The sequence below is a fragment of the Dendrobates tinctorius genome, unplaced genomic scaffold, assembly GCF_039654945.1.
Source record: "Dendrobates tinctorius isolate UK_male_01 unplaced genomic scaffold, ASM3965494v1 ptg000064l, whole genome shotgun sequence".
NCBI lineage: Eukaryota > Metazoa > Chordata > Amphibia > Anura > Dendrobatidae > Dendrobates > Dendrobates tinctorius.
The window spans coordinates 13112301-13124669 of NW_027361732.1; the positions used below are offsets into that span (position 1 = coordinate 13112301).

Here is a 12369-nt window from a genome sequence, read left to right on the forward strand (position 1 = left end):
GAATAATAATGGGATATTTTTTAATTTCCCTTTTATCTACATATATTTTATGTTCAACGTTTCAGATGCCCGAAAAATCTATTATACCTTTCCATAGTTTTGGACCTATAAGTTTTGTTCATTCTTTTTTCTATTCCTATTTTTCATTCTTTTTAGTATGTCCCAGGAATGTTTTCTGCAGGGACAAGATACTTCTTGTTTCTGTAAAGAGTGGAGAAAATAGAAGAATTAGCTGGGGAGAAAGGCAAAACGAGCTATTGTAAGCACAAATAATATGATGACTGCAATATATTAAGAGGATAACAACTTTAATAGGAGTACTGTTCTAACTTTTATTTCCTGACATAGTGTAAACTCCCTAAGGCTAGATGAGGGCTGTACATGGGTGGGGAGTTAGACATGTCACTGATCAACATTCACTGGTTCTCATTATACAGTATCTCTGAGGAGAGAAAAAGAAAGCAGCTCAGTATGTATGGACAAACTAGACAAAGTATGTATGGCAGAGGAAGAAATACAATGACAAGTCAAAACAATTTCCAATCCCAAAGAAATTACAACCAAGGCACTGGAATGGAAGAGCAGCAGAATTCAGACCCTCAACAGGATGGCATAGATGGACAGCCAGCTGCACAGACTCCACACACTGCTCCAGAGTCCCAATAGTAAGTGTTACCTATTCTACTTTATAGTTACATGTAGCTCAATGTGGACTGGGATTGTAAAACTATATTAAAAACATTATAAATGTCATTAAAGATCTTGGGACATTCAGGCTACATTCCCATGATGAGTTTTTGATGAAATTTTGATGATACAGAATTTCTGCACATATTCCTTAGGTTACTTGTGGTTTTCCTTTGCGTTTTGTTTGCATTTTTTTACCATGCATTTTATTGCTTTTTAACGGGGTTTTTTTGCTCTTTTGGTTTGTCATAATAAAGCTGCTTTGTTTTTGAAACTTCCTGGTATTTGGCTTTGACAAAACTTTATTGTTATACCTAGATGTCGATTACGTGCAGCTTTTTATGCGTTTCTGCCATGGAAACGAACTAAAAACGCATGTGCATTTATTACCTGTGGATTTTCCACATCTAAGGTAAATCTATGGGAAAAATCCACACAGAAAATTTGGTGTACTCGCAAGAGAAATCGATATGCTGCGGATTGGACACATGCACCACAGGTCATTTTACACTGAGTGAAAAAAGCACAGTGGGTAGGCGATTTCTACAGATCCCATCCACTTTGCTGGAACTGTAAGATGCTGAGTTTTTGATGTAGCAAAGTTAAACACTGCGTCAAAATCGCACCAACAGCTCATTGTGGGAACGGAGCCTAAAGGGGGCTTTACACATAGCGAGATCGCTTACGATATCGCTAAAGCGTCACCGATTTTGTGATGCAACAGTGATATTGCTAGCGATCTAGCTACATGTGACACTTACCTCCGACCGGCCCCCCCGCTGGATATCGCTGATCACGATTGCCCAGGGCCATTTTCTCCTCGTTAGCGTCCCGCTGGCGCCGACTAGCAATGCATGGACGCAGGCGTAAGTCGTCATCATCGCTGCCGTGTGACAGGTAAGAGCGACCGCCGAGCATCGCTGGATCACTGCTGCGTCACTGGAGAGATCTGCCTGTTTGGCAGCTCACTAGCGACCATTTAGTGATGCACCAGCGATCCTGACCGAGTCGTATCATTGTTCGGATTTCTGGTGCATCGCTAAATGTAACGGGACCCTAAGAAAACACAAGACTACATAGGCGACTCCAAGGAATATATTAAAATCTACTGGCGGACACAGACCTAAAACGGCCCCTGTGCAAGAATAGTTTATGGGCCTTTTACAGTCCAATAGCTCCTTTATAATGCAAAATTTCTTATGCTTTGGAGCTGGAAATGGGCCCCCTTACCTCTTGGGCCCCTATGCAGATGCACAGGTTGCACCAATGATGTGTTCTCATTAGTTATTCTTTGTATTAACATTACTTGGTTCTTTTCAGTATATTTTGCAATGTATTTTGACAGAGGATTTTCAGATGACCCTGCCCTGCTCTGCTCTATGGCACACAGGCTTCAGATTTCAGGATCTCATTCTGTCATACAGCTTTATGTTTAGTTTCATTTCTCTGACTCGTCCTTAGTTTTACTTTCGTTTCCTCTTCATTTTCTTGTGACAGAACAGAATGTAATAGGAGCCTGGGTAAAACCTGTACAGGGCGTAGTGACAGTAAGGACTCACTCACACCAGCGTATACATCTGACGTGACGTGACGAGTGTTATCTGATTTTTTTTTTACTGGATAGTACTCGGACCAATGTTATTCAATGTGTCATTGCTAATTAACAATTTTTTTCACTGACAAATTCTGCCAGTGAAAAAAATCAAGCTGCGATTTCACTCTGAATACAGATTCCAATCACCCATTAAAGTCTGCCATTTTTCCACAGTTTTTTGCTGTTTTTTTGTTAGCTTGGCTGGTATGTTTTAGCGCCTGAACTTTTTTGTGTTTTTTTTTAGCCTTGTATCATTGAAAGTCATTTGACTAATAGATCATACGAGTCTTAGATTACACTCAGGATTACAAATATATATATTACAGAAAAAACAACTAAAATGCAATACTATTACCACATGTAACCTAGAGCATGTAGTACTTTTGAAAAATAAATTAACTACACTGTATATATACTGTATAGTCAACAAAAAGATTCCCATGTACTAAAACAATCAATCTTTATTGAAATATACCAATATACAAATTTTTATGTTAGATTCGCCACCACTGTCCAAGTACTATGATATGTGTTCCAGAGAGGGCACACAGAGCTCTCCTATTGGGGACCTCACGCCAATACCACCGCCACCACTCTCCTCTGCATGTGCGGCCTCTCTTGAGCCCATGCGCCATCTCTCTCATCACTAGCTTCGCCACCACTCTCCTCTGCTGTGAGCATTCTTAGGAGGGTGAAGGTGATGGCGCATGTGCAGAGGAGAGTGGCAGCAGCGGTAGTGCTGAGGAGACCTCTCGTGCGCACAGGTAGGACTGTGATATGTGATGAGTCCGGAGCAGCGGGGAAACTGGCAGAGGTGAGTAATTATTTATTTATTTATGTGGGGCCATTCTACCGCATGGAGTACTAAATGAAGCCATTATACAGTGTGGGGCCATTATACAGTATGGTGGACTATGTTGGGCCATTATACTGTATGGAGCACTGTGTGGAGCCATTATACTCAGAGGCGTATCTAAGCTTTATGGCACCCGGGGCAAGAATTTGGTTCGGCGCCCCCCCCAAAAAAAAAGTACATATGTGACTTGCACACTTAGCCATGTAGCCACGAGCTGCTCTCCCTAATGCTCTCAATGTTCAGTAAAAAACTGAAAGCAGGAAGAGAAGCTCGTTGTCACAAGACTATAACTATGAAAATCGCATATGAGTGAAGTGTCCATGTGATGACTACTGGAACCTGCAGAGCTGAATCCTGATATTGCAGCTTCTGAATTCTCACAACGAATGCACTGCACACTTTTAGGATTCTCCCTTGCCGATATACAGTCATGTCAGCACAAGTATGTGATTTGTATAATTCTGGCCACATTCCGACTAGACGTGCCCGGCCTCGCTCTGTTCATTATCATTGAGTGAGGCCACACATGTCTAGTCAGCATGTGACCGCATGTATGTAAATTACCGGCATGAGAGAATCCTGACAGCATTCAGTGAGCACTGTGAGAATTCAGAAGTCTGCAGTCACATAGAATGACAGCAGACTCAGCACAAACCTGGACAACCCCTGTAATGTTCCTAACAAATAAAAACATGAGAATTAGTATCACTAATAATATTTACATCCAGGTACCTTATATATGACGTCGTCTCTGCAGTCATTCTCCTTTTCTTCTTCTTGTCCAGACCCCATGATGAGTTTTCTCATCCACATCTCGTCTCAGCAGACTTCCATCTTCTCCGGTCTTCTGCAGCAAATCTCCACACGATGCCCTTAAAGATAGAAGTGTCATTATAATGCTCCTAAATAAAAATGTCTGCAATATACTGTCGCCTCACGCTATTCCCCTCCCTCCTCATACTGTCTCCTCATATATTTACCCCCTCACTCTCTATACTGTCTGCTCACACATACCCCTGACTCCCCATACTGTGTCTGCACACATGCCATCACCCTCACTCCCCATACTGTGCCCACATACATTCACCAGTTCGCACCCCTTACTGTCTGCACCCATCCCCCATACTGCTTCCTCATATATGCCCTCATACATACTCTTCATTTTGTGTCCTCAAATCTCCCCACACACGTTAAATACCATCCCCACTCCAAATCCCCCCATCCCAAATCCACCACACACATTAAGTACCCCCCATCCCCACTCCAAATCCCCCCACACATTAAGTATCCCCCATCCCCACTCAATAATCCCTCGTCCCTACTCCCAAATCCCCCCACACATTAAGTATCCCCCATCCCCACTGAATAATCCCTCGTCCCTACTCCCAAATCCCCCACACATTATGTACCCCCACTCAATAATCCCCCATCCCCACTCATTAACCCCCATCCCCACTCATTAACCCCATTCCCACTCATTAACCCCATCTCCACTCATTAACCCCCATACATTAACCCCCCTACACATTAACCCCCATCTCCACTCATTAACCCCCCACTTATTAACCCCCATCCCCACATTAACCCCCATCTCCACTCATTAACCCCCACACTCATTAACCCCCATCTCCAGTCATTAACCCCCACACTCATTAACCCCCATCTTCACTCATTAACCCCCCACTCATTAACCCCCATCCCCACATTAACCCCAACACTTTAACCCCCACACATTAACCCCCCACTCATTAACCCCATCCCCACATTAACCCCCATCTCCACATTAACCCCCATCTCCACTCATTAACCCCCATCCCCACATTAACCCCCATCTCCACTCAATAACCCCCCACTCATTAACACCCATCCCCACTCATTAACCCCCATCCCCACTCATTAACCCCCATTCCCACTCATTAACCCCATCTCCACTCATTAACCCCCATACATTAACCCCCCTACACATTAACCCCCATCTCCACTCATAAACCCCCCACTTATTAACCCTCATCCCCACATTAACCCCCATCTCCACTCATTAACCCCCACACTCATTAACCCCATCTCCACTCATTAACCCCCACACTCATTAACCCCCATCTTCACTCATTAACCCCCCACTCATTAACCCCCATCCCCACATTAACCCCAACACTTTAACCCCAACACATTAACCCCCCACTCATTAACCCCATCCCCACATTAACCCCATCTCCACATTAACCCCCACACTTTAACCCCCATCTCCACTCATTAACCCCCATCCCCACATTAACCCCCATCTCCACTCAATAACCCCCCACTCATTAACACCCATCCCCACTCAATAACCCCCCCACTCAACACCCCCCCATCTCCCATCTTCGGTGGTTCTTCAGCTCCACAGAGGAGCACACTTACCACCAGCGTTTGCTCTGGGCGCCGGGGAGTGACATCAGCAGCATGATCACATGACATGATCGCGCTGCTGACGTCGCTCTGACCCGGCGGTCAGAGCTTCCTCAATTGTACAGGCGTCTGTATAGACGCCAGTACAATTGCTGCCTGGGAGCCGGCGCGGCCTCCTTCTCTGCGCCGGCTGTCAGCTTGACAGCCGACACAGAGAACCGCCGACTCACAGGATGGGGAGCGGCAGAACGCAGCCGCCGGGGGGGAGACACTGCGGACCGCTGCATTAGGCGGCCCGACTGCGCCCCCCTGCTGGCTGCGACCGGGGCAACTGCCCCGGCTGCCCCCCCCTGGATACGCCACTGATTATACTATATGGAGCATCATGTGGGACCATTATATTGTATGGAGCACTAGTGTGGAGGGTACTATGGAGGAATTCACTATCTGGGTAGCATACTGTGTTTGGGAGCACTTTTGTTTGCATCATACTTTATCTGTTTTATTCAAGATTTTTATCATTTGTTATTATATATTTAAATTAGGCCATTGGGCCATATGCTTTTTACTACTCTTACATAACATATTATTATTCCAATATAATTCCAAAAGTTAATTATTTTATTTGATAAGGAAAAACGTCCTCAATTGTAGATATTTTTTTAATATCAAGGTTGGCCCTTGACTTTGTGCAAGCGTTAGGCCAGGTTCACATTGTGTTTAACCAGCCCGTTCAACGCATAGCGTTGACGGGCTGGTTAAACGGTATAGCATAACGCAATCGCTGCAGCCCGCATCCGAGGCTCCATCACTGAATGACTGCACATTGTGAATGTGTGCCACTTTACAGCATGCGTCGCTATGCGCCCGACAATGGAGGGCAATGGCAGCATTAACGGACTGCCTTACATAGCGTTATGCCACGGTGTAATGCAGTCCGTCTAACGGACTGCCTAAACGTAATGTGAACCCAGCCTTAAAGTTTGGCCCTCTGTGTATTTGAATTTGACATCTCTGGTTTAATGGGTTATTCTCATCTTGATAGATAAAGGATTACAATTGCAAAGAGGTTGTAAAAACAAACAAGTTTCGAATTTTACTTTTGATTAAAATCCTCTCCATCCAAGAACAGGCCTGCACTGCAATTGGTGGCTAGTATCTTAGGCTTGAAGTGCAGTGCTTACAAGTGCTTTGCTATTATAAACTCTATAGCGGCGCTAATGTATGAGTTGATTTTCTAAACTAAAACCTCAATATTCAGGTTAAATTGCCATGTTGATACTTTGCAATAAATAAGTGAGTTCTGGATTGCAGTTTGGGTGCTCGATCTCTAAAAGGTTCGCCATCTCTGCCCTAGGAAGTGTAAATCAATTCAAATTCATGAAACATGAATATGCCATCAATTGGTGACCCATGTGGAGAGAAATCATTGAGAATACATTTATACATACAAGTAATATAATGTCTCCACCCAGAGCTTAAATATGTACAGGACAACTCTTGATTTTTTGATATTCCAGTTTTAATGAATCAATATGGTTACTCCAAAAAATGGTTAGAATGTTCAGTTACAGTTGCTCTAAGAAAAAGGTAAGAATTCAGTTATGCAGTAAATTATAAAATGAAAGTGCTCATTAGGAGCATAGTCCTGTCCAAGTTAAGGGCCTGTCACACTAAGCGATTATCGCTAGCAATATCGCTATAACGTCACTGATTTTGTGATACTTACCTCCGACCGGCTCCCCGCTGCTTATCGCTGATCGCGCGAGAACGTCCTGGGCCGTTTCTCGTCGGCTGCTTCCTGCTGGGCTTCCTGTGGCGCCGACGAGCGACGCGTGGACGCGGGCGGGAGGATGTCAGGATCACCTCGTCTGACAGGTAAGTAGCGACCCCCGACCCCTGCTATGTCGCTGGTGAGATCTGCCTGTGTGGCAGCTCACTAGCGACCACTTAGCGATGCACCAGCAATCCTGACCACGTCATATCGCTGGTCGGAATCGCTGGTGCATCGCTTAAGGCCCCGTCTCACTAAGCGACTTACCAGCGATCCCGACACCGATATCAAGGTGTCAGGATCGCTAGTAAGTCGCTATGTGATCGCTGGTGAGCTGTCACACAGACAGCTTCACCAGCGATCAGCACAGCGATGCCGAGCGCCCGGCATCGCTGGCCATCCTGTGAAAAATAGAATCAAAATAAAAAATATAGTTATTCTCACCATCCGATGTCCCGCGCAGTCTTCCGGCCTCTCTCCATGCTCCGGTCCCAGTGATCCTTTGCATGAATGACCGCGAGATGTCACGGTCTCGCGGGATAACAAAGTCTCGCGGCCATTCGTGCAAAGGATCACTGGGACCGGAGCGTGGAGAGAGGCAGGATGGCTGAACGGGACATCGGAAGGTGAGAATAACTATATTTTTTATTTTTTTATTATTTTTTACACCTGATCGCTGGTCTCCCGCTGTCACACACAGCGATGCGTGCTGGCCAGCGGGAGACCAGCAACCAAAGAAATGGCCAGAGATTTCTTGCAGCGATCAGCGATACCGGCAGGGGGGCCGCTCGCTGATCGCTGTCACACACAGCGATCTCGCTGGTGAGATCGCTGTTACGTCACAAAAGTTGTGACTCAGCAGCGATCTCGCTACCGAGATTGCTTAGTGAGACGGGGCCTTAAGTGTGACAGTACCTTTAGTTGATATAAGACCAGTGCAAAACTGACATACTGGCATACTTAGAGCATGGCTAAATGGATCACGACCTTCAATGCCATTCGCTGTCCCAATAATATGGAGAGCAGAGAGATCATGTAACAGATTGCTACTTCTGCCTTACAAATGTAGCAGGATATTCAGCAAAGAACAAGAAATCAATAGAATATCCTAATCTTCCTTCAGCCATAAGACCAGTGCCACACAATGAAAGTCTACATGTTCCAAAACTGCCCAAAGTACGGACAATGGAGGACGACGAAGATGAACTAACAATGTCAGTGGAAAATTAAACTGCTGCAGACCCAGACTTTGAGCCTTCTACATCTAATCCACATCTGTTCAGTCAAGCTGATCTGAGTGACTTGGTCAGAGATTTGAAATTGTCAAAGAGGCAGGCAGAATTATTGGTATCAAGGCTACAAGAACGGAATCTCTTATTACCAGGAACAAGAGTTTCTGTTTTTCGCAGTCGTCAAGAAGACCTTAATCAATTTTTCAACTATGTCGACAGTTTAACCTTTTGCAACGACGTCTTGGGATTCTTTGGTGCTCTTGGATGCAAACCTGACCCGAAGGAATTGCAACTGCTCATTGACTCGTTAGTTTTATGTCTGAAGGCTGTTTTACTACACAATGGAAATATCTATCCTTCTATACCTATTGGACATGCAGTACACATGAAAGAAACGTATGAGAATATGGAGTTACTGTTGACCCACATTTAATAGAAATTATAACTGGAACATACTGTATGTAGTGATCTAAAAGTTGTTGCACTTCTTGAACTGCAGCTTGGCTATACCAAGTACTGTTGTTTTATTTGTGAGTGGGACTGTCGTGCATGAGAAATTCACTATTTTGGAAAGGACTGGAAACTCCACGAAAACCTGGTTGCTGGACAGAGGAATGTTAAACATAATCCTCTTGTTGATCCAGCAAAGATATTTCTCCCTCCTTTGCATATTAAAGGGAATCTGTCACCCTATTTTTCGTCTATCAGCTGCCGCCACAGACATCAGGAGCTTATCTACAGCATTCTGTAATGCTGTAGATAAGCCCCCCAATGTAACCTGAAAGATAAGAAAAAAGAGTTAGATTATACTCTCCTAGGGGCGGTGTAGTCAGAATGCTCTAGATAAGCCCCTATTGTCGGTGCCGGCAGCTGATTGGTGAAAAATAGGGTGACAGATTCCCTTTAAACTTGGGCTTATGAAGAATTTTGTCAAAGCAATGAACAATCAATAGGAAGCCTTTTTTTACTTGCAACAGAAATTTCCAAGAATAAGTGATGCAAAGATTAAAGAAGGTATTTTTATTGGCCCACAGATGAGATATACAGTATAATGAATGACAGTAGCTTTGATGGTCTTTTGCAAGGTGCTGAACAAGTGGCATGGAGAGCCTTTAAAGATGTGACCTTCAACTTCCTTGGCAACAGCAGGGAACCGAGCTTTGAACAACTCATGGACAATATGCTCACATCATATCATTTGATGAAATGCAATATGTCACTAAAAATGCATTTTCTACATTCTTACTTGGACTTTTTTCCAACCAATCTTGGTGCCATTAGCGATGAAGACGGTGAAAGATTTCACCAAGACATTGCGCTGACGGAGAAAAGGTACCAGGGAAAGTGGAGTACGTCAAAGCTGGCTGACTATTGCTGGAATCTTATTCGAGAAGCATCTGACATGGATTATAAATGAAAGTCTTCTGCAAAACACTTTTGAACAATTGCTTTTGCTACTGATATCGATGCACATGTATGTAGTGTCTCTGACGCCATAATGTAGACTGTAAACTGTTGTTTCTTAACCCCTTACTGCCATTGGATGGAATAGTACGTTCAATTGCAGTACCCCTGCTTTGATGAGGGCTCCGGCGAGGGCTGCCCGCAATAGGCACAAGTGGAATCGCAATCCACCGGCACCTATTAACTAGTTAAATCCTGCTGTCAAACACTGACAGCGGGATTTAACCAGGGCTTCCGGCTGCCGGGCCGTAAATATGTGCATCGCCAACCCCCGTCATGTGATTGGGGGTCAGCGATGCATTGCCATCACAACCAGAGGTCTCCTCGAGACTTCTATGGCTGTTTATGAGGCATTGCTATGTGCGCCACCTGGTAGTCGGCGCTCATAGCAATGCTGTAATTCTGCTACATATAGGCGATCTGCTCATTGCCTATATGTAGCAGAGCCGATCAATTAGTGGATGCTTGGCTATTGAAGCAAGCCAAAATAAAAAAAGTTTTAAAAAATATGAAAAAAATAAAAGTTTAAATCATCCCCTTTTCGCCCCATTCAAAATAAAACAATAAAAAAATCACACATACACATATTAGGTATCGCCGTGTTCAGAATCACCTGATCTATCAATAAACAAAAGGATTAACCCAATCACTAAACGGCGTAGCGGAAAAAAATCAAAACGCCAGAACTACGGTTTTTTGGTCGCCGTGACATTGCATTAAAATGCAATAATGGGCGCTCAAAAGATCGTATCTGCACATAAATGATATCCTTAAAAACCTCAGCTCAGCACGCAAATAATAAACCCTCACCCAACCCCAGATTACGAAAAACGGAGACGCTACGGGTATCGGAAAATGGCGCAATTTTTTTTTTTTAGCAAACTTTTGAATTTTTTTTCACCACTTAGCTAAAAAAGAACCTAGACATGTTTGGTGTCTATGAACTCATAGTGACCTGGAGAATCATAATGGCAGGCCAGTTTTAGCATTTAGTGAACCTATCAAAAAAGCCAAACAAAAAACAAGTGTGGGATTGCACTTTTTTTTGCATTTTCACCGCACTTGGAATTTTTTTCCCGTTTTCGAGTACACGACATGCTAAAACCAATGGTGTCATTCACAAGTACAACTCGTGTTCAGCATATCAAAATCTATAAGATACAATAAAATTTTCTCAGGGGTCAATAACTTCCCTGAAATCTGTTGCGCAGTGTAATTTTTTTATGCCTTTTCACCCCTTATTTGATGTGTTTTTGGCGCAGATGTGAAGCTGAGTATTTAATACTTTTTAATAGCACAGAACAGTTCTTTTTCTGCACTAAAAAATGCACAGAAAAGTTTATACAATAAAATATGCATCAAAACAGTTCAACATCGTGGGCAGGAGTTTTCATGAAATCACTTCCACTTTGCTTGATCATGTAGGTCATGTTCACACATAGCGTAAATGCAAGTTTTTTTCCTGCTGCATTTTTTTGTGTAGATATTGTGCTGTGTTTAACCCCTTCCTGACATCCGACGTACTATCCCGTCCATGGGACCTGGGCCCCTATGCCCATGGACGGGATAGTACGTCTACCGCGATCAGCGGCGCCCACGTGGTGAGCGCCGCTGATCGCGGCCGGGTGTCAGCTGATTATCACAGCTGACACCCGGCACAATGGGTCAGGGGCGGTCACGGACCGCCCCCGACACGTTAACCCCTTGCACACCGCGATCAAACACGGGAGTTAAAGGGAAGCATCGGCAGGGAGGGGGCTCCCTCCGTGCTTCCCTGAGCCCCCCACGGCAGCGCAATGTGCAGCGCTGCTGCGGGGGGCTCCTTTCCTCCAGGCCCCCGAATCCAAGATGGCGACGGGGGCCTTTGGGGGCCTGCAGGAAGCTGGCTTCCTCAGTGCCTGCAAAGCGCAGGCAAGAGGAAGTCTTCTTCAATGCCTGTGACAGATTGCTGATCTGTCACAGTGATCTGTGATGTGACAGATCAGCGATCTGTCACAGGACAGTGATGTCCCACCTGGGACTATGTAATAAAATTAAAAAAAATAAAAAAAAGTGTAAAAATAATTTAAAAAAAAATCGCCAAATAAATTAGTAAAAAAAAAAAAAATATTCCCCAATAAATTCATTTTTTTGAAATAAAAAAACCCCAAAACAATAAAAGTACACATATTAGGTATCACCGCGTCCATAACGACCCGCCCTATAAAAATGTCCCATTAGTTAACCCCTTTAGCGAACCCCTTAATAAAAATAAAAAACAAAGCAAAAAATAATGTTTTATTATCATACCGCCAAACAAAAAGTGTAATAACGCACAATCAAAAAGACGCATATAAATATCCATGGTACCGCTGAAAACATCATCTTGTCCCGC

The 12369-nt window shown here is 44.1% G+C and overlaps 1 protein-coding gene across 2 annotated transcripts in view; it reads left to right on the top strand.

Moving 5' to 3' along the window:
- Positions 1-415: 415 nt before the first annotated feature.
- The window catches only part of EPSTI1 (epithelial stromal interaction 1), a 149178-nt gene continuing 137224 nt past the window's right edge, over positions 416-12369 (top strand). For both annotated transcript variants that reach the window (XM_073580307.1, XM_073580306.1), the window contains exon 1: positions 416-665. In XM_073580307.1, coding sequence (XP_073436408.1) covers positions 472-665 — 194 coding nt within the window. In that variant the 5' untranslated portion in view covers positions 416-471. The remainder of the gene's footprint in view (positions 666-12369) is intronic.